This window comes from Mucor velutinosus, assembly GCF_035048745.1.
Source record: "Mucor velutinosus strain NIH1002 chromosome Unknown tig00001561, whole genome shotgun sequence".
Lineage (NCBI taxonomy): Eukaryota > Fungi > Mucoromycota > Mucoromycetes > Mucorales > Mucoraceae > Mucor > Mucor velutinosus.
Window position 1 is genome coordinate 624334 of NW_027041903.1, and position 21780 is coordinate 646113.

Here is a 21780-nt window from a genome sequence, read left to right on the forward strand (position 1 = left end):
GAGAAGAAAATAGTACTTTTCCATTTGTTGATCAATAAATATTTTTACATGGCATGATCTCCTCCTTGGTATTATATCATTTACATCTCGTTATATTCGAGATATATGTGTGCTACAGAAAGATAATGGCATTGTTACTAACTTGATTGTATCATAAATACCTAAAGATTAGAAATGATGCTAATCTAAAATGTGTATATATACATGGTATGTAAAACTGAAGATTATGTAACTTTTTTCCTTTACTATTCCTGCTATTTAGGAGATATTGCTACTAGTTTTAAGCATCGCATGATACAGTATTCCATCGAAAATAAGTTCCATGTAGAATCGAGAAAAAAAAAGGGTCCTCGCCGAATTTTCTCATAAGATTTGTGCTTGCAACATTGCACTGTATAAACTTGCTATACATGTGAGATGTCCGATGGACAAATTTACTTTTTGGAATGTTTTACATATGTCCATGACACGTTTAAAGTTGTCCACAGTAATATCATTAAAAGTTTCTTACTTTTTTGGATTACATGTCATATCAAAGCAAATTAAAATAGCACAAATATCAGCGATTACTACTATACCTAGCAATATATGAATACATGGAAACTTGTAGAAACATTTTCATATCAACTCGAGAAAGTATTATCTCAACCGGATTATGTGTATGCAAGCAATTCTATTACGCGAAATAAGTGAGTATCTGAATATATTTTCCTGTCTCCTTTTTATTTAATTTGGTGCAAATCACATATGTCTCACCTGTTGTTACATACTTGATTGTAACTGCTGCTGCTGCTGCTGCTGCTTTTGGTGTTGTAATTGCTCCCACCATAATTGCAGACTCCTATAAATCTCATGTGTCTTTGGGCTCTCCTTGCTCCCGAAGGTATCAGATCCCCTTATTTTTTCTAAATTAAACGCATTAGTCCAGACAGTAATACATAATAACGCGTAATCAAAACTTCTTATATCCAGGCACCATTCACTCGCTACAATAAAATTTGAATGTCTCACCTACATACATATTAGCTTTTATAAAAAGGAAATGTCTTGTACACTCCCCCCAAATAACCCCTCTTTCTTTTGAAATGTCTAATATTTCCCCTTGATTTTATGGATTTAGTATTTTCTTGCTGTGCAAAATTTGAAATAAGTGTCCCCTCTTTGATTTTGACTCGAACAATGATATATGAAAAAAGGGCCTATTTTGATGTACATGGCCTAACAAGGAGAGCTGTATATAATGTTTAGGTGTGTATGTTTGTGTGTGTGTGTGTTCAAGTGCGTGTGTGAAATATACAGATTTACAATGATCGTTGTCATCTTGCACAGTTGGAGCCCCATAAACTCTGCCTCTTATGGTCAATCGTATATAAACCCTTTGCTTTTTTAATCTCTCTTTTTTTATTTTAGCTCTTCTAACAATACTTTCTTATTCTTTCTTATTCCTTCTGTTACAATAACATATCATTATAAATGTATCAAGACTGCTTTTACATAAACCAAACTAACACTACATTGGAACAAGATCAATTGCTGTTACAAGCAAGCTACTTTCCTGCCGTTACAGACATTGCTCCACATCAAATTGGCCATCTGTACTTCAATTTGCCCTCGGCAGTATCAGCAACATTAGATCAAGATTTGGATTTGGCATTCAATGCCTCATTATCGTCGCCTTGTTCAGACTCTACAACATGGTCATCTTGTTCCTCGTCACCTTCGCTTGATGTTGAAAAGGTGTTCAACTTTAACTTACAACAAAATGATATTGAGTCATTCTTGCTATCCGACTTACCAAATCAAATCTCAACATTGGAGCCATCCTATCAATCACAACCACAACCACAACAGCAAGCGCCAGTGCAACCACAAACACGATTGTCATTAGAGCAGCACCATCAGCATCCGCAACGTCAAGTGAAGGCATTCGCATGTTGCGCATGTCCACGTTCATTTGCTCGTAAGCATGATCTTCAGCGTCATATTAGAGTGCATACAGGTGCTAAACCCTATTCTTGTCTTAATTGCACAAAGGCATTTGCACGTACGGATGCCTTAAAGCGACACTTACGAATGGAAGAAGCATGTAGAATGAGCCCAGTCATTCAAGCAATGAAGAACACAGGAAGCAGACGATACAGAAATCTCTAATTGATCGCATCCACGCTTTTTTCTTTCACTCATTCAATCGACAGCCCAACATTTTCATCACTCACCCACCTTGCAAGACTCTTACCATTCATTTTTCTCTTTTAACACACACACACACACACACACACACACACACACAAAGCTATATATGAAGGGGCAAACACATTCTCGCCGATATTCTCTATACAGTTATGCTTCTTTTTTATACATTACTATTCTTCTACTCTTTCATATAAATATATACATTTCTCTTTATATCAAAATCGCCCTAAAAAGTTGCCCCTTCTGCCCCTTTATTTACCATCTGGAACATTCGTGTACTACAGCAAACAAACATCTTTATATGTGCAATTTATTTTTCTCTTTTACAATTAATATATAGCATCACATATCTTAAAATATAAAGAAGCGAGTTTTGTTCATCTAATCAATAAACAAATTCAGTACTAGAAGAAAGTCATAGGCATTCTGTTACATTACAGTTTTCCTATTCGAGGGACATCGATATACTAAAACAAATAAGAAACCTCAATTGGTGCATAGGGCTCTGTTTGAGAGACACGAATCTGACTTTTTGAGGCTAACTCTAATGTTGAAAATAAGCATTTTTTTAAAGGAGGACCCAATAAAACCCAAATTGAACACGCAAGGAGGCAAATCCACGGTTACTGCATATGGAATACACACAAACAAAAGAAAAAGAAAGGGAAATATAACCTACCGAGGATGTTGGTGAATGATTTAGCGACCATCAATGAGGAAGAGTGCGCAAGCTGGAATTGCTCATTAAAGAAGAATGGGTTGGGCAATTGTCTGATGTGTCTTGAGAATTCATTAGTTTCAAATCAAGAAATCAGCTATTTGCATACTTACCCCATAAATTCGTGCATCTCCTCTTCTTGGGCCTGTTGCTGTTGTTCTTGTTGTAAAAGATCATCACTGAAACCAACATTCAAATCTGTATCTAGTATCATGTATTACATCAATTTGAAATACATTGCATCCAAGTTGACTAGAATATACTCACCGAAATCAATGTTATCCCCTCCATAGTCCATCACATCATCATCCATAGTTTGAAACTGATGCTGTTGCTGCCAGATACTCGTATTTTCCTCCTGCCTGTATACTACCTGTAAATCTCCTACATTTTCAAATCGATATAAATGTATATATTTACACACGCTCTAATTCCATATCTTCATCAAGGTCAAGATTGTGCATCTCAGGAGTATTATGTACATCTACATATCACATTGGTTATATTGCACTGCTCAGATGGTATAATCACAAGTGGCGGTACCTGAATTGGAACGGATCGAAACACCACCGCTGCTTGGAGCTTGATGGGATAAACGTCGAATGCCAGGAACATTGGATTGAGATGAGGTAGACCCACTTGTATTGCGAACGCGGTAATGGCTGTAGCGCCTTGATTGTTCAATCTATCGACCCAAATGAGATTTTAATCAATAAACGTGCACCATGCACATATTCCCAAATTAGGGCAATTCCTGTAATTTAAACGAAACCAAGGTAAGTTTATGCAATTCATACATTACCTGGTCAGTAAAAAATTGATTTCTATTAAAAAATGCCAACGCTTGATTCTGCTGCTGCTGTTGTCTTCCTACTCCTTGCTCAGTTGATAAGACGCCCTTGTGATAAATCGCGTTGAATACGATAGAAGGATAGCGAAGATTGAGTCGAATGCATGTCAACCTCTGGTTTTCTGTCTGTTTGTGCACATTTGGTACATCAATTCGGATAGGTGTGCGCGCTACAATGTCATCTATGGTATAGTCGGTTGCATAAGAAAGCATTGTGTTTTCCACCACCATACGTTTCATGCGTTTTGCTCTGGAGTGTGCTGCTTGGTTTTTGGTGATTGCTTCAATTGGCAGTAATGTGCTCAAATGACTGGTTGAAACTGAACAAGTGCTCAAGTTGTCTTCCTCCTCCTCCTCCTCCTCCTCCTCCTTTTCTTCTTCTTCTTCTTGTATGAATAATGGGGGTCTACTTAAATTGCGAATAGAACCAAGACCATGGTAACCTGCTGCAGCAGCTGCTTCTGCTGCAATGTGGGGAGGGGTAATGAGCGGGGACATCTAGAATAAGGGTAAGTTTTGTTAGAAAGAGAGCTTGTGATTTAATGTTTAATAAAAGCGTTAAATTGCCTGGTTTAAAGGAGAAATGCATTGAGGATGCTGTCGCAATTGCATGTCTGCAGCAACAAGAGGAAAATCAAATACACTGTCATCCTGTGCTTCTGGCTGCCTTGCTGAAGGACCATTTAATATAGCACTAATATCTTGCTGCGGCTTTTGCTCATCACTAGAAAACATATGAATGACAAGTGCATATTCAAATCAAGCGCTCGTGCCTTACAAGTCATAATCCATCATATCATGGCCCATGACTCCAATATCAATATTATCATATACATACGCTTGCTGTTGCAAGCCTCCTTGTTCCCTTTCCTGCTGTTGTTGTTGTTGTTGTTGTTGCATCAATGAATCATTCAATGAATGTTGGAAAGCAGAGCTTTCGAGCAAGTCGAGCGAACTCAGACCTGTATTGCGAGAGTTTTCTACCCTCAAGACGACAGAAGAGTCGTCCATGATAGGATGATGATTGATTTGGCGGTTGAATGCAAAGTCAAACTACATGTAGACGGCAGGCCCAATGAGTGAATGAAACAGACTCCCGTGTTGCATATACCGTACATACCAATGATGAGAATAAAGGAGCCTCTTTAGATGTTTGAAACTGCAACAAGGTGTCCGCATCAGATAACGTAATAGCACCGAATCTAATGACACTGTATCAACACATATGGTTCAAAAAATAAACCGCTACATGATACTTGCTTTGGAATGGCCCTGTCCATATCAATAAAGGAAGACAGTGTGGGGTTGAGCATATCAGATTTCAATTCACTCCAAAGCTTGGCCGAGTCATCTATTTTGCTCGTGTGTAAGATGCATTCATATAATATGAATGATATGTGTAATGCATATATATATATATACCATATAAGAAGTAGCACTGTTGTCTCATTATTTTGGAAGCCCCATAGAGTAACTGTGCTTTAGTCTTGAAATTGAGGGCCTCTTCGTTATCTTGAATCAATTGACTTGTAGACAGTATATACTGTATAAGTGCATGCATTTGAAAAGGATGACTGTATGTGCATACACATACCATAGCTTGCTAGTGTCATATGTCAAGATGATATCACGCCCTAGTCTCTGCTTGATATTGTAGGCTCCTGTGAACCGTCTTTGGCCGGCTGCCTTCCTATAAAAGAAGTTACTTTCAGGGTTTGTTTGCAGATGTAAAGTATGCATCAAATGACACTTTCCACGCAATATTAAAATATCTGTTCTGTTTTAATAGCTTTTCCTCCTCACTTATGAATGCCATCCTTCTTTTGATAAAGACAGAATAATGAAGAAAAATAAAAAAAAGATAGAAAAGGATGCAGATGCATGATAAATTTACATTTATTCCAATTCAATCAGGTAATTGTCTATTTTCTGTAATCTGTGTGGTTTGGGCGACGGAGTAGCTAAGGACGCATTACTGGTGGATAGCGACAATGCCTGCTTGAATTTCTTGAGGTCTTCAATCTCTTTAGTCAATTCCAATGCCTTCAGGTCCAATATATGCGTTGTTGGAATAATCATATTATCAACTAAGCTAGTCAATAATTGGCCATAGACACCTGCATTGTATAATTGGGTCATGGTATTCGGTAAACTGGAGGTATCAATGTTCTTGATGGATCTCAAATCATACTTGATACATTCGTTAGACGCTGTAAATTCCTTTTTGTATTCCTCGTACATGTGCTCTGGAAGCTTCAATAAAAGCTCTCTAACGTCGCTGTCCGTGTCTAAACTAGGCTCTATTAAAAGTGGTATATTGAGTCGCTGGTTGTCTTGTGCTGATTGGAAACATGTTATTTGGAGTTTCTCAGTCTGTCAATTGCCGATGTATTTTAGTCATTTCAGTGTGCATACCAAATATACACCTCACATTACATTGTCATTATGCGAGTCAAAGCAGGAAACGATGATCCCAAAGAATTTGTCATCCATCAATTGTTGAGATAGTTGCGTTCTTAGATCTAGGCTGTCAAAGTCAATAAGGTGTTGGCCTTTATGCACTACTTGCTCAAGCAACTCACCAACATGCGAAGGAAACACTGTGATATGCGGATGACTATGGTACCAGCCAATGACCATCATAGGCTTGCCAATCTTCTTGCCAAATTCCTGTATATAAACACAATCAATATCACACAGCAGGGATCCAGCATCTTCACAACAACTTGCCTCTGCCTCGAGAGCTGCTAGATGCAAACTTTCGGGTGCTATTTCCACTCTGTCTTTGCGCTTATCAGATCGAGTCAGGAAGGAAATGTACTTTACATGGGCTACTGATTTTGTTTTTTGGTATGGATTGTTGCTAGACGCAGTCTACATCTGAATATTAGCTTTTGTTTTTTCCTGGCCATTGCGCATGTTTGACCAACTACCTCCCAGCATCCTATCAGCATGCCGATAATCTCTTCCTAGTAAAATGTTGTCAGCCATGCTATTGTATGATTTTACATGAACTGTAGTACTTTTTCTGTTGAATAGGCATGTGTGAGAATGAGGTGGTATATATACGCTGGAAGAACGACTTGGTTTAGCATTGCTTTGTGTTAAACAAACAAAAAAGGGATGAGAGAATAAAAAGATTTTGAGCTGGCGAACTTGAAGAATGTCATTTGATTGGATTTGTGGGTGGCAAACGCTCACATAATGGATAGAATGATTCTCAAATACCCGAGAAAAAGTTACAAGTGGAGAAAATACCATCATTTACAGCCTAGGTCACGCCAACCTCGATTATGGCTTGGTAGACTTAAAAAGATGCTTAGCATAGGTCTAGAATGCTTCAAACTTTCATACATCTTACTGATGTTAGTGATTGTTGTGGTGGCTATTTCTGTGGCTTGACATTGAAAGGTCGATATGATCTGATTTGGGCAAGATGGCACTCCTAATTTAGCACTAGCAAAAGATGAGATCAAGCACAGCATAATCTAAGCGCTTAAACGCATCAGCATCGCACCACAAAATATGTTTCATGGCTACATCACTGTATTTCTTGTAGACAACTCAGCGGAAAAGAGAAGGCGTTAGAATTTCCATTCAATATCCACAGAACCGGATATGTAGCCAAACAGGGTAACTGCCTAGAACGAAGATTCGGTACACATTTTGATTTAAGTATACAATATATGATAAGAGAAAGCATATTTAGAAAATAAAGGAAGGATATACGTCAAACGGTGTATACATACACACAATGTCTTTATAATTTTGTGATCTGAAGGAAATTAGAGCCATAACATTTCTCTTGCAAATAACAAAAGAGGGAGAAAGCAAACCCGAGCATTGCCATCAGTATTAGAATAAAACCCGGAATGTTTAAAATGGAGTCATGGCAATTCACCAGAATAGCATTCAAGGAACATAGCTTTCGGATATCAGCACAAATATAAGAAATCGATCAAAAGATAGCGGGTTTCATTTTACGCAATCAAGACGTTTTCTCATCACGCCTTAACGTGTGCCACATTTTGACATTTCAGAGTCTTTGAAATGACAGATGGTGGCGCAATATAGCTGCTGTAAAGTACTCTAAATATCTTGGTAATACATGGCAAATCCCTCAAAACTAACGTTTTCAATATACCAACTGACTTTATATCTCTAACCAAAGCATGCAAAGGATATTTTCTTGTTAAAAAATAGGTTTATTTCTGTAAATGTTTGGAAAAAAAAAATCGAAAATGGAACATTTTTAGCAAGTATTCTATCCAGGGAATGAAACTAGACTAGTCAAATGGCGAGTTAATGGATGAATTAGACTATGCCGTGCTTTAAAAGTTTTGTGGAAAGAAGGGTCCATCAATGCGCATGTACAAAATCTGGAAAGTACAATGACACATACGTATCCTGAGTGCTAAAGAAATTGCCCGCTTTCTTGTAACACTGTAAAATACATCTAAACCAAGCTTTCTATCTATCCTTCCATTTTTAAGCTTTTATTTTTTTTTCAAAGGAGATGATTTATGCCTATATATAAAATGGCGCTCTATTTTCCCTGGTATCATTCACTTTCTTATTTGAACCTTCTCAAAAGAAACAATAGCCCTTAATGCTTCCAACTGATCAATCGATACAAAATCTTGTAACTAGATCTGACTACATTTACGACCTGCAGCAATACATCAAACTGTTGAAAGCATACTGTGCAACGTCAGCCATGTCTATGCTTTCTTCGCTCATCCTCTCCATTTGCTATCTTCATCTGCGAGCGTCACATCCCGACAAAGCCAACCAAGTGTTATTGCGATGTGTGTTCATGGCAAGCATAATGAATCTCATCAATTCAGTCTTTGACATTGCTATTGTCCTAATGTACGGTGATACATACGTCTGTAGAGCAAGTGCTATTGTGGCCATGTTTACAAGGATGATGAGTGCTGTCTTTCTTGCCTTGGTAGGCATCAATTTGGTGCTTGTCTTTGTTTGCAATGTAGGCACATCAGCGAAATGACTGGAGCACATTTACTGCCCAAGTGCCTTTGTATACGGCTTGATCGCCATCGCCATTCTCATCGTAGAGTCATCGGATGATGTTTTATCGACTCGCACCGACCTTAAATGCTACTATTTCATATATTACTATCAGTTCCTGGGCCACAGCAGTCTGCTGTGGGTAAGTTATTCTTGCTGAAAAAAGATGAAAACTTGACAGCTCATTATTTTTATATAGATGTGGTTTTATGGCTTCTTGTTTTTCTCTGTTATCACTGCCATTATTTGTTCTATCATTGCACTCGTCAAATTAACATACGAACACCATACCTTGATTGGAAAGTGGATCCATATAGCCTCCATGTCACAAACAGCCGAATCAGCCCAATCCAATGTTGAGCAACGTATCAAAGCGCAATCCAACATCTTTATGCGAGTGATATCCAGATGTATACTGTATCCTCTCGGTAACGTATGCATACAGTTTGTCTAATATTCATGCAAAATTTAGCTCCTGTCACTTACATATATGTAGTTCCTTTTATTAGCAATATCTGGGGGGGGGGGGTTCATCATTCAAATTTACTTGAACAATCCCCTCGACGGAGTGCCTAGCTTTAGTTTCTCGCTAACGGACGCTGTCTTCAGGTGCCTACAAGGCTTCTTTGTATCGATTGTCTTCTTTAGTGATCCAGCAATGACGCGCTATATTTCTGAAAAGTAAAGTCTCTGCAAGGAAAAGTATGTCGATAATTTCAGTCAGATCCGAAAATACAGCAGTGGCCAAATGGAAATCTTGTCCCTGAATAATACATGTCATAAAAAGGGTGCCAACAGCCAATCCTCTTCTATCTCTATCACACCCTCTGCCTCGCCTTCTTCCTCGTCTACCCCAACATATCACAAGCCTTCTGTCACTTATTACAAAAGTCAAACAACAGCTACAACTCAGCTGTCAATGGAAACCACCGATAACGAATTCATTAATGTTGACTTGGAAAGCAAGGGTAACCGCTCCAGTCACGACAGCAGCGCACCTTTCAGCACGGCTTCTATGAGACGTCTGAGCGTACCAGCCTCAGTCTACTCCCGTGTCCATCGCAGTGAAACAAACCAAAGCCCAACAGCGCCTTCATCACCTCTATCCACATCCAGCACTGCATTTGAAGTTCTCGACAGGTCTTCTCGGAGTTAATTTCACCAAAATAACATCATACCTGATCCTTATTCTGATCATCGCATCTTGGTACCATACAAACATCCTCGATTGGCTTCTGCTTTTCACTGGTTTCTTATACGTTGTAGCATTAGAAAGAGTGAATCAGATAATGCCAATGGCGCATCTGCTGCTGCTCAGGGAGTATCATCAACAACAGACCTTCATCACTATCAGCCACATCAGCTTTCGCCCATTCTTGACACATCTTCTATTGTAGATATCCCTCCTTCCATTCACCCATTGAGCCAAGAACACTAAATGGTCAATGACAATGATTTTGTAATTATCTCTGCCATACCTACCATATATATAACTTTAAGCATATACCACATCATAACATAATAAATTTATAGTCCATGGACGCTTTTACAACCCTAATATGATTTGAGATTTTATATTAAATTACTGTCAATCAGCAATCAAGTTTCATCTAACATTTTAGTTATTATTAACTTTGCAGTGTTGGCCAATGGCCCGCGGCAGCGCGAACCACCTAAACGTAGGTTGGGTTCCAGCAAAGCGAAGCTTAGTTCAGGAAACCGCCCAAAGAGTCAAAAGGCTCATCGTAACGTAATAAATTTATGGTCCATAGACGCTTTCAAAGCTTCAAACAGGAAAGAAGCTCATCTAACAAGCATTTTGATAGACTGACGCTATTAAATATATAATGCAAGAAAAATAGCATGTTAATGATAGTGCTATGACTTGCCATCTACTTTCCATACGCTTCAAAAGCATCTATTACTGTACTTATGAAAAAGGCATTGAATTTGCCTGCCAGCCACACCAGCCAAAATCAATTCAAACCCAGGTTTATAGTCTGTTCCAGATTGGCCAAATATTGATGGTTTTCGACTCGATTGATTTATTTTTTTGCAGATTCGACTAAGTAAAATATGATAATCATCCTCTGCTTCTTTAAGCTTTCTTGGAGCGCTTTTCAAAACGCATCCAATGGTACCAAGTAAGATAGATGTTTTGAATAAACTTATTGAGTAACTTGTGAAAATATGAAAAGAGGTTTCTGGCCAAAAAATCGAAATTTTACATATCAAAGCCCCACAAAGATGATTTCAGGGGTTACGCTGGATCGATAGAAACGTTTTGATTCAAGATATACCATAGTAAAAGTTTTCGTTATTAAGGTCAAAAATGCGATCGTTTGATTTTTGATGAAAGCCATGAGGTACCCCTCATGCTTTTTGGTCGATTTTTGGCTATGTTTTTTTGGATCCCCAAAAAGCTGAGCAAAGGTGTCAGGACGTTACTACTACTCAAGTACAATTGTTTGGCGTTATTCCGGTGGCTCAGAAAGGTCTACATGTCAATATATGAAGGCTTGAAAGCTGTCAAAATTTATAATGTTTTTGCTTTACAGCTTTTATTTACACAGCGTGAATCGCATCTTGGTGGATAGATAGCTGAAATTCTTTAAGAGGGCAGTTCTGTAATCTGTGCAACTTCTAATTTGAATAGGAGGCATATTAATTTTGGTAAAGCTCGAAATCATTCTCTGGACTGCACAAATTTACAACTATTCCTCAGTAATGTAAATCAATAAATTACACCACAACTCAAACTGAAAGCCTATATTGACAAATTTATACTTAATAGGAACCAGAAACTTGCATTTTTGTCATTCATCGTCTTGTATTCATATTACTTGCAATACGAGAAGTTTGCAAGTCTATCAATGTCTAGAGACAATTTATTGGTACGTTAACCCAAGGAAAAAAATAGCAGACAAAGCAAGCGCTGCTACAGCACTGCCGGACAGGGTGTGCATTTATGAGCTTTAATATTTTGTTGGTACGTTAAGAAAAAAAGGAAATTTTTTGTTGGTACGTTAGCCACCCCCCGAGGGGTACCTCATGGTTTTCATCGAAAGTTTGTTTGTAAAACTTTCATATGTGAAATCTTGAATCTTTGGCCTAAAACCTCATTTCATATTTTCCAAGATTACTCGATATATTCAATTAAAACACCTTTATAACTTAGCACCGTTGGATGCGTCCTGAAAAGCACTTGAGGAAAGCTTAAGGAGGTATTGGATGATTATCACAGTGTCTATAGTAAAATTCCCCAAATAGAGAATCGAGTTCGTTTTTAGAACACAATTTTGCCATTTGGAGAGGAAATGTTCAGTTCGGTGATTAAAATATTTTTGGCCAGCAAAGGCCATTGTGGAGGTGATTAATGCTTTTGAAAGCTCATAAAACAATCGAATAACAACAGGATAGAGCAAGGTTCTCGCTGATAATTAGCAAGTGTAGATGGCTTTCGTTTTATACATTGTAAAGGTAATTTTTTTATTTCTTTCGAGCTGTATGCATTAAAACTATTTATCCGTTTTACTCAATTCCAATATATAGCGTAATTCTTCATCCAGGTCCTCTTCTTGTTGTTGTTGTTGTTGCTGAGGAGTTGATGACGGTATTGCAACAGAGTCTGCTATTGTGGGCCATTGATGGTAATCATCATCGTCATTAGCAACGCCACTTTGGCTGTTGAGATAAGATGAGTTACCATTACTAACAGCAGCACTGATAGAGTTGCTTGCACCCTGATTACTACTCGAGCTCTCATCAGACACCGCTGCTTGATCAAAGGTAGGTTGTTCCAAACTTGCGATCACCGCCTTCATGAACTCCTCATCATCCTCGTCGATGAAATCAGATGTGTTGCGTGGAGATGTCGTTGTCGTCGTATTTGCTGTCTCTTGCTCTGAAAGCATCATTGCATAAGCCAGCATTTCTTCGTCAGACAACCCACCCAGTGAAAGCTTGTTGATTTCTTTTGCCTCCAATTCTCGCTCCAGTTTCTCGGATTCTAGTTTACTGATTGATTCCTTGACTTCGCGACCAATTTCATAACGAATTCTGTCTCTGACCACAGTGTTGCCAGATCTTCCTCCCTTTTGTTTCAATGCACGTCTACTCAAGAACTGTTTGCCAGGAGAAAAATCCCATGTCTTGACTTGATGTCCAATGGTCGCTACACCCTGATAATCGTTGCACCAGAGGTTTTTGACGCGCATCACACTCATATCTGAGCGATCGACAGGTGCATGCTTGGGTATCTTGTTTCCGAGCGTGTTGATGTTGGCGCCAGTCAAAGGATCCCACATGTAAATCCAACCGTCATCACTGCCAGTAACAATCTTGCAAGCGTCGATGTAAATGGCGCTGATACCAACCAAATGACCATCGAGGATACGAATCGGTTTGATTGAATAACCCTCCTTGTTTACATCATCGCCATTCCATAAGCAGATGCGTCCCATATCGTCCCCAGTGACAAGTAAGCGAGTTGTCTTGACAGATGATACTGATAATGGGGTGCCTTGTCCAGAAGATTGGCCTGATTTACTTGCTGGCGATGAAGATGCGGATGCCGATAAATCAATGATGCCACCGCCTTTTCTTTTTGCAGTCGCAGGTCGAGGCTTCAACGCGGATTCCAATGACAGTGTGGTGGAGATAGGAGACGTGTCCCATTTCATGCAAGTGACCGACGAACCTGCTACATGTCCATAGCTAAAGGTGCCAACAACACTGCCTGTGTTGGTGCAGTATTTCAAGGCATCTGGATGACCCTGATAAGCAACGACCAACATATTTGAATCGACATCGTAGATTGCACATGTCACGCTCAAGCGCGAATCACTCGTAGGCGCATTCAAGACCACTTTCTCGTCTTGTAATTTCTTTTTAAAGATAGCCCTCTTCTCCTCAAAGTCCTCTTGGTGTCGGTTTCGACTCAGTTGCACCAGATGATTCAAGTTGACATGCCAAACAACCATCGAGCCATCATCATAGCCAATGATGATACGATGATCTGCCGTTACTTCCAAGCAGGTGGGCACACGAGCAGACGCAGAAGCAGGTAATAGAGTCCAAGCACAAGAGGTGGTTGTGACATCCCAAATCTTGACAGTGCCGTCCTCAGCACCACTCAGCACAATATCCTGAACATGCTGTGGCAGCGACAAGATGCGCACAGATCCTTGATGGAATTCAGAAAACACTTTGAGACGACCGGCAGATTTCGTGCGAGTGGATAGTGTGATGAATCCAGGACCAAATCCCCACAAGACACGATCCTTATCCATTTTGACAGCTGTCAATTGCAGACGAACGCTTTCGTTTGTGCTGTACAGCAAGTGTCGATGAGATACCTTTCCAGTCATGGGGTTGCATTTTGCTGCTACGCCGTGCTCTGTACTGGCTACCAACATGGTGGTGTCGTCGAAATCAACTTGCATAGCTTCAAGAGACCCAATCTTGGGGTTAAATGTCATGACATTGCCACGGCCTTTTGTCCATTTTCTGTTGGAGAAAAAGCAACAGATCAGTTTTCTGGTCCTCCATGAATGAGGTTGATTATATACCTGACTAGATGCGTTCGTAGAATGTACTCTGTCTTCCAACTTTCCACTGAAAGTCTTTTGAATGGCAAACCTCCAAAGTAAGATACAAAGGCATCTCTCCCTATGAACAGTGTTGGTAAATATGGCATTACTGCTGGAGATAAATATGCTTACAGCAACTGTCGTCCATAACAATGTGTCTCCAATAGGTGCAGACCTTGGCTACAGTAGCCAAACTAGCTGGATCCAGTCTGGAGAAAATGTGGGTGATGAGCTCTACCGAGAGTTGATGTACAAAGCAAGGCTTACTAAAGTGGTCTTTGTGTCAATAGATGGTTATTTCATTTACGTAGTCTATTTTTTTTTTTTTTTTTTACTTTGGGTCCACTTCTGGCAGGCGATGCAATTTCTTCTTTCCTTTTCTGAATAGAGATGAATCATCATGGGTTATTTGAGTAGTATTGTCGTTGTTGTCGCTTTGGTTTATAAATTCGTGTTCTGTATCTGTTGTATTATGATCGTATTGAGTAAAAGACATGAATTATTGGGGGTGGAAAAAGAGGGTTTAACTGAATGTGGATTTGATCGAGACTGAATGCGTATATGAGATGCCTTTCTTCCGTTTCTGGCTGATTGATGAGTGAAGAAAAAGAACGAAATACAAAAGATATGATTCTAATGGATGAGAAATCTCCTTTTGATATCTACTATGTATTTTGTAATGGATAAAGTTGACAGACTTTAGTTTGTAGTTGGGTTAAATTCTATCATTTGCCGTAGTAAAGTGAGTCACTGTGTTTCGAAATGAGAGTCAAGCCGATCAATCATAAAGAATCCCACATGCTTCAATGGCTGCTTGATCAAAACGCTCGTTCATTATATGCCTTTATTATCAAGCAACAGGTTCAATCTGGATTGACCATTTTACTTAGTATTTATTGGACAATAGCTTCTGTCAAAGGACCGTTTGTTATCACATTTGGCAAACCATCCATTGGAGCTGGCATCTCAAAGACATTTGTAGTGGCAGTAGTAGGTTCCAATTGTACGGCAGCATCCACACATGTGCTTGTGAGGGTATCGGGTGTGCTTGATGTTGCCTGAGTAGGAGCTATTCCATCTGTACTAGATGTCGCCTGATTCACTTCTTCTGCCTTTTCTCTTTCTACTCCCTCTGCCCCTAATCTTGCCCTCTCTTCTTCTTCTTCTTCCTCGTTGAAAATGACCATCCCTGCTTTGTTGCTAGTATAGTTGGATAGCAATCAAGATTACAGATGAAAAAAGCATCAATTCACATTGTTAAGTAGGCTATTTATGAGCGATGTTTACCTTGATTTCAGTGTGCTTAACAAAGGGTCATTCATGCAAGATAATTCAGCCCTGAAGGACTCGAAATTCTTGAATTGATCTTGGAGCAGCTTTTCCACGGCGGTGTTCAATATGGTTAAGTGATCTCTATTACTAGTGCAAGAGTACAAGCGATCCAATGCTCCTACACACTGTCTCAGCAGAGCATCGCCCGCGTGGTGAGTTGCTTCACTCATGGTAAAGACTATATAGAAAGACGAAAGGTTTTATGATCAAAGTAGAAATGAAAACAAACATTAAACAGCATTGATGTTGCACTTTACGAAAATGAGCTCATAGAAGAAGCGTTTATTTATGATGCTTTTTTGATTTCTTGCTTTGCTTCATATCAGCCGTGATTTGGAAAAGATTAGGCTTGCTAAACTTATCGTCCTGCTGCTTATTCTTGACCTTCTTCACCTTACCACGATCATAGTCGAGATCGTACATGTCCACTCTCTTTCGCTTGGGTTTGATCTGCTTGAGCACTTGATTTCTCTTGTCTGCATGAGTGCCAGCAACAGCATCCTCTTCCCAGGTACCAATGTCATCTTGAAATTGATTGTTCGGTGTCTTGGCCAACAAGGCTCCCTTAACCTCAGCACTTTTACTCTGTGCGCTTTCCTTTTCAATGAGTGCTCCCAGCTTCTCTCGCTTGGTTTTCATATTGGCATTGTGCTCCACGACAATAGCAGCTGTATTCTCCACCTTTTCCTTGACAGACACCTCTTCCATCGCTTGTTTTAGTCGTAGAGCCTCTAATTCTTTTTCTTCTTCTCGATTATCTATTTGAGGCATAATGACATCCTCGTCTATCTCTTGTTGGGTTTCCTCGTAGTCGTCCTTGAGCGTGTCCTTGATCTCGGTTTCCACTGTGATCTCTTGCTGTTGTGTCTTTGCTTTATCAGCAGATGTCTTGGGTCGCTTAGCAACCGCAGGAGGAGACATGTTGTAGAACAGCATGTATGGCTTTTCCTCTAAAAGTCGCTTCACACTGACCACTTGTACGTTTTCGTTGTCCATGCAATACCAGATACCGTTGGAACTCTTGACATATGCCATATAATGTCCATCGTTGATTGTTTGTCCAGTATGCACAATGGCAGCATACAAGTTGTACTTTGTATTGACAGTTTCGTTCGCTGTAATCACTCGTTTGATATCCATAGATTCCTCAAATTTCACAAACTTGTTGATCTTTGTTGTATCAGCATCTGTGTTGAATCGCTTTAGCTGAAGCGCCAATGTCATTGGCGATTTGTATATACTGTGTGTCCCCTTTTGTCCTCCTTCATGTTGACAACTGGCGCATTCTCTAGAAGCTGTTATTTGCTGTTTGAAGTGCTTGGTCAAACATCTCTCGACTGTGCTACATTGCGTTAGATCCAAACTAAGATCCAAAAAGGAGTCGTACACGTTGTCAAACTTGTTGCATGAGGGACATTCTAATTTCTTCTGAATATAACCTCCAAAAATCTGGTATAATGCTGTCGTTTCTTGTACGAGCTTGTCCTTGGATCTCTTTTCAGATAATAAAAATGATTGCATTTGCTCCATGAAATATTTCCACACGTCAAAAGCGTCCTTGTTGGAAGATCCATGTTGCATTTCTACCAAGCAATAGAATAAATGAGCGAATCCGATCGAAAAGATCAATTCAAAACGACCTACTTTTCAATTTGCCAACAAACACTCGAGGCTGAAGTGCGTAAGGTGATCCCTTGAGGGCTGTTCTAATATGCTCTTCCACAGCGCAAACAAAACAGTAATCTTGAATCGTACCTATGATTGCACAACATGTTCAATTGCTGCTAAGGTATAGCATAGATCAACTATTAGCCGAGACTTACAATTAGCACTGTGCGTTCTATTCAGCATGTAATTGGCTAAGGCAGGTGTATAGGTCAATACTTGCAATACAGCATTGAGAGAGGACAGTTGCCCCAGATCTTTCAGACCAGATCCAACGGGATGAATGTCATTCCATTCCGAATTCAACTTGTCCTTGGAAAACAGCACCTTGGAAGGTCTGGTAAACCCATTGGCATCCACTTTATCCGCCACGTTCTCTGCCCCTGCTCCACTGCTGATATTGTCATATGCTGATGTCGCATGCACTACTCCAGAAACACCATTGACCGGTGCAAATTTTTTTTTAAAGAGTTCCAATTTCTGGTCCACATATCTTGATTTTCTGAATTTGATGGATCGATTGAGAAGATTGACGATGGTATTCTTTTGTGCAATCGCATCGCTCTTTCCTCCTTTGACCACCTTCTCGGCCTGTTGATTTTTGTTGGACATGCTTATGCGAAAGAGGTGAAAAATGGATCAGGTTCCATAGGGGAAGGGAAACTTTTGAATCTGGAAAATTTTACCTGTTTCATAGAGTCACAATGGACTGTCCTCTGAAGAGGACAAAGGCTGGTGTGTGCAATCCCATTTAATTCTCTCCTCTCTTCTTGAACAAAACCTTCCCTCAATTCCAATCAAACTATGCCCTTTCAATGCATTATCTGCTTACAGCCTCTCATAGCAGGTGGGGATCATCCAGCCGCCATACCCTGTGGCCATGTATATCATAAAAGCTGGTGAGTATCCCAAAAGATCAAACATTTGAAATGATGTCTAAAGAATCCGTATTCACACAGCCTTCAACCTTGGATCCGTGAACATCGCAATTGCCCACTGTGTAAAAAAGCCTGCACGCAACAAAAGATCATTTCTCCACTATACCTATCCAGCGATGACGAACAAATGCAAATCGCCCACGCAGATACATCCGAGCAAGCGCAAGTGTTACAACTAGAAGTACTTCAACTTAGGCAAGAGAAAGAGACGGTTCAACAGCGTTACAATTTGACCAGACAAGAGCTCTTGGATGAAAAGGTCAAGTCGCAAGAAATGGCATCAGACCTTCGTGGAGCCACCAAAGCAATTCGATACATGAAACAGATACGAAGGTAAACCTCTAATATCCGGTTCTCCCTTTGCAAAATGATATGTTGACTGTTATAGCAGAGTAGCAGAGTTGGATGATCTCATGAATAGCCCCACTTCTAGAGCATTTTTTCAGAGTTTAGAGTCATACTCTAAAGAAGACTTGCTTGTACAGAATAGGGCTATGCAGAGTAGATTAAGAAAAGCTCATACGTAAATCTCACAAATTGATTGCATTTCTTTTTGTTGACAGCCACATTAAAATCTAATTGCAATTTTTTTCGATTGTAGAGAACGTGATGATGCTGTTAGGAAGTCTTCCCAACTAGAAAGAAGCAATTTACATATGGAAAAAAAGATTGAACGGCTGAAAATCAAACTTCAACTCGCTGAAGCTGGATCTGCTGCCACCAAACAAGCTGCTGCCGCACTACAAAAACCAAGACGAACAGGCAATGTCATTGTGTTGGATGATTCAGATGGCGACAACGATGAAGATGACTCCAACGACGACGATCAGACTTTGGATGACGATTCAGATGGTCCTGTGCTAATAGCTGAAAGGTAGGATTGTAAACGGAGGATACCTGTGTACAGTGCGACTGAAGGCTCTTCTTTGGCATAGTAGCAGCAGCAATCACAGTGGGATATACAACAGTAGAGATGATCATTCCAGCAATCAACAAACATTGAAACGGTTGGTATTTAATCCATGCAGAATGGTCTACAGGTTACACTAACATAAAGCGGCGGCTGGCAACATGTAGACATCATTCTCTGCTATCTGATAACGATGAAGACTTTGCCATAGAGGAGCACAAACGTGTGTAAGTGTTGTACGGGTGAAAACACGGTGATGCATTTGACTTACCTTTCTTGTTTTGTAACATGCCTAGTGATTTAGGGCATTCACATCACCCTAGATGGAACTAGTACTCCTTGTCTGCTTATCATTATTTTATAACATTTACAAAAAGTTAATCTTTATACCACAACACAGTTCTTCTAATTGTAATTATGCCAAATAAACATCATTCTTCTTTTCGTTTAATACTACAATGCATCTGCTGCTATACAAGTTGTACAATTGTTGGGAAGACACGTTTCGTTAAGACTGTTATATCAAATGTCATAGCAAGGTCTCACACTAAAGGTTTTAGGCTATTCTTATGTCCTTTAGGTAAATCATGCTAATCATGATTTACAAATCAATTGTTGGGTAGATAGTAAACCTATTTGTATTATAGTTCATCATCATGCTGTAAACCCTAGCATAATGAAAAAGTATATAAATGCATCCTTGGGATGCATTCTCAATAAAAGTGTAATTCTTTGGCAGATTCAATTTTACATTGTATTTTGACATAACAAAGACATCAATGCCATGGATGCGCAACATATATGAATTCAGCATGTGCAGTAGATGCTGTTGAAGACAAGGCATATTTTCATATAATGAGATTTGTTAAAGAAGCCCGTCTTTGATCTCTTCACCATCGTCCATAGTACCACATGATCCAGGAACCAAAGATTATCAACTTTCGCAGTGAGCACAGGATGACTTGTTTATTTACGACAAAGGAAAGAAGCGTCTATACCTTGGAACCATCGCTCTCAATTTTTTTCTCTATTTCTTCCCCTTTTCTCTTTTGAATTCGATTTTGAATTCGATTTTGAATTCGATTTTGAATTCGATTTTGAATTTCGCATTGAAAATAGCATGTTCCTATACCCATTTGAAGCGAGAAAAACGATAGTGTAATTGGATTTTAGATTGGATGGGTTTGCTGTTAAGAAATAGAAGGTTTTCGAAATAAGCCAACTTTGGGTAATGAGCTTCATAAAAAAAAACCTGCTGATTACGAATAATTACGCGTAATAGATTGATGGGTCAGATGCTGGAAAATGCTGTACTCAAAACCGCTTGGTGATAACTTGCTTCGTTGTAGAATGGCAAAGGTTTAAAGCTGTGCTGCGCATTTTACGAAAAAGGTAGAACAGCTATTCCAAGCTCTATGTTAATGCTAGAACCTTTATATTAGGGTTATTATATATCCGCTTGGAAGGGTTGCTATACATATGGACGGATTTTCAGTCGCTACTGTAGAATTTAAGGCTTTATAGACTAAAATTCACGGAAAAAAAGAATAAAAAAAACAGTAAAGTCAACTTGATAAAGGTATGTTTTTTTGTCAACTTATAGGTTTAAAGTAAAGTGAAGTCTCTCTACTGGCCAGGTAGATGATCCTTCTTATATACTATAACAATGGATAAAAGTTCTATTAATTAGATTGACAAATAAGTCAACTCAGATCAACTAATGTCTAATCATGCTAAAAGACAACTCCAGCAAACTAATCATGATTTAGCTTTGCCTGGATGAATAATTAGACACTCATCCAAAGTATTCTAATCTATTCTTTCTATAAGGATAATTAATATCGATCTAGTAGCATGTATCCGATAGGTACAGTCTTCTTAGTCTATATTAATAGTACATATCTGAGTGTATATCGCTAAGCATACATCTTTAGCATGTATCTGGATATATGGCATGTCTATAGCATATCGTATGCATGTCTATAGCATGTCTCATATATAGTACAAGTCTGTAGTACATAAAGTATCTGTAGCTAGTATCACGGATATAAGCATGTGTCTTATAGCGTGGATCATAAAGTGCACATCTGAAGCAACAAGCTCATATTGCATTAATCTTGGTGCTTATCCAGATATGGTAAACATCCGTAGTCTATGCAGGAATACAAGTATAAGTCTATATCGCCATCCATGTCCGTGGTGCCATCTATAGCCTATATCTTATATAGTATGAATCTTATAGTACTAGCGTATCTGAAGTCCATATCTTCTTATAGTATAGATCGGTATCGTACATCTAATCCAGTGTACATATAGTTTATATCTAAATCTGGTAACTGGATGAACTGTCGGAATGCAGATTATAGTGGATGTATTCCGCAAGCGTAATTGACTTATTATTCTGGCAATGCAACCGACTACCCCCTTCGTTTTAGGTCGAACTCTGTTCAAATCTAGTCATTTTCAAGCACGAATAACTCATGCCACAAAGCGTTTTGAGGGCTTGGATCAGTACCACACGCCTCCCTTTGACCACGCTTTCCTTCCTGATG

At 39.3% G+C, this 21780-nt stretch overlaps 9 protein-coding genes across 9 annotated transcripts; 3 read left to right on the forward strand and 6 right to left on the reverse strand.

Moving 5' to 3' along the window:
• Positions 1 to 1473: 1473 nt before the first annotated feature.
• KCS1_2 (inositol polyphosphate kinase kcs1) lies at positions 1474 to 2151 on the forward strand (the record flags this gene model as incomplete). Its single annotated transcript, XM_064827594.1, has 1 exon — positions 1474 to 2151. One exon carries the CDS (start codon positions 1474 to 1476, stop codon positions 2149 to 2151), a length of 678 nt encoding a protein of 225 aa, XP_064686878.1.
• Positions 2152 to 2816: 665 nt separating this feature from the next.
• On the reverse strand, positions 2817 to 4259 carry ATC70_008344 (uncharacterized protein; the record flags this gene model as incomplete). Its single annotated transcript, XM_064827595.1, has 6 exons — positions 2817 to 2964; positions 3025 to 3115; positions 3179 to 3273; positions 3332 to 3395; positions 3455 to 3596; positions 3714 to 4259. The coding sequence occupies 6 exons, from the start codon at positions 4257 to 4259 to the stop codon at positions 2817 to 2819; spliced, it is 1086 nt and encodes a 361-aa protein (XP_064686879.1).
• A 60-nt stretch (positions 4260 to 4319) lies between these two features.
• On the reverse strand, positions 4320 to 4772 carry ATC70_008345 (uncharacterized protein; the record flags this gene model as incomplete). The annotated part of the gene is made up of 2 exons (XM_064827596.1): positions 4320 to 4485; positions 4540 to 4772. The coding sequence occupies 2 exons, from the start codon at positions 4770 to 4772 to the stop codon at positions 4320 to 4322; spliced, it is 399 nt and encodes a 132-aa protein (XP_064686880.1).
• Positions 4773 to 5657: 885 nt separating this feature from the next.
• ATC70_008346 (uncharacterized protein) lies at positions 5658 to 6856 on the reverse strand (the record flags this gene model as incomplete). The annotated part of the gene is made up of 6 exons (XM_064827597.1): positions 5658 to 6134; positions 6198 to 6283; positions 6344 to 6431; positions 6492 to 6635; positions 6695 to 6730; positions 6785 to 6856. 6 exons carry the CDS (start codon positions 6854 to 6856, stop codon positions 5658 to 5660), a joined length of 903 nt encoding a protein of 300 aa, XP_064686881.1.
• A 2684-nt stretch (positions 6857 to 9540) lies between these two features.
• ATC70_008347 (uncharacterized protein) lies at positions 9541 to 9948 on the forward strand (the record flags this gene model as incomplete). The annotated part of the gene is made up of 1 exon (XM_064827598.1): positions 9541 to 9948. The coding sequence occupies one exon, from the start codon at positions 9541 to 9543 to the stop codon at positions 9946 to 9948; it is 408 nt and encodes a 135-aa protein (XP_064686882.1).
• A 2362-nt stretch (positions 9949 to 12310) lies between these two features.
• BEM3_3 (Rho GTPase activating protein) lies at positions 12311 to 14879 on the reverse strand (the record flags this gene model as incomplete). Its single annotated transcript, XM_064827599.1, has 4 exons — positions 12311 to 14300; positions 14363 to 14462; positions 14516 to 14649; positions 14719 to 14879. The coding sequence occupies 4 exons, from the start codon at positions 14877 to 14879 to the stop codon at positions 12311 to 12313; spliced, it is 2385 nt and encodes a 794-aa protein (XP_064686883.1).
• Positions 14880 to 15276: 397 nt separating this feature from the next.
• ATC70_008349 (uncharacterized protein) lies at positions 15277 to 15885 on the reverse strand (the record flags this gene model as incomplete). The annotated part of the gene is made up of 2 exons (XM_064827600.1): positions 15277 to 15583; positions 15671 to 15885. 2 exons carry the CDS (start codon positions 15883 to 15885, stop codon positions 15277 to 15279), a joined length of 522 nt encoding a protein of 173 aa, XP_064686884.1.
• A 112-nt stretch (positions 15886 to 15997) lies between these two features.
• ATC70_008350 (Eukaryotic translation initiation factor 3 subunit K (eIF3k) (eIF-3 p25)) lies at positions 15998 to 17992 on the reverse strand (the record flags this gene model as incomplete). Its single annotated transcript, XM_064827601.1, has 3 exons — positions 15998 to 17298; positions 17360 to 17470; positions 17539 to 17992. The coding sequence occupies 3 exons, from the start codon at positions 17990 to 17992 to the stop codon at positions 15998 to 16000; spliced, it is 1866 nt and encodes a 621-aa protein (XP_064686885.1).
• Positions 17993 to 18184: 192 nt separating this feature from the next.
• On the forward strand, positions 18185 to 19561 carry ATC70_008351 (uncharacterized protein; the record flags this gene model as incomplete). Its single annotated transcript, XM_064827602.1, has 7 exons — positions 18185 to 18279; positions 18340 to 18651; positions 18707 to 18841; positions 18920 to 19192; positions 19254 to 19325; positions 19396 to 19455; positions 19525 to 19561. 7 exons carry the CDS (start codon positions 18185 to 18187, stop codon positions 19559 to 19561), a joined length of 984 nt encoding a protein of 327 aa, XP_064686886.1.
• Between the last annotated feature and the right edge of the window lie 2219 nt (positions 19562 to 21780).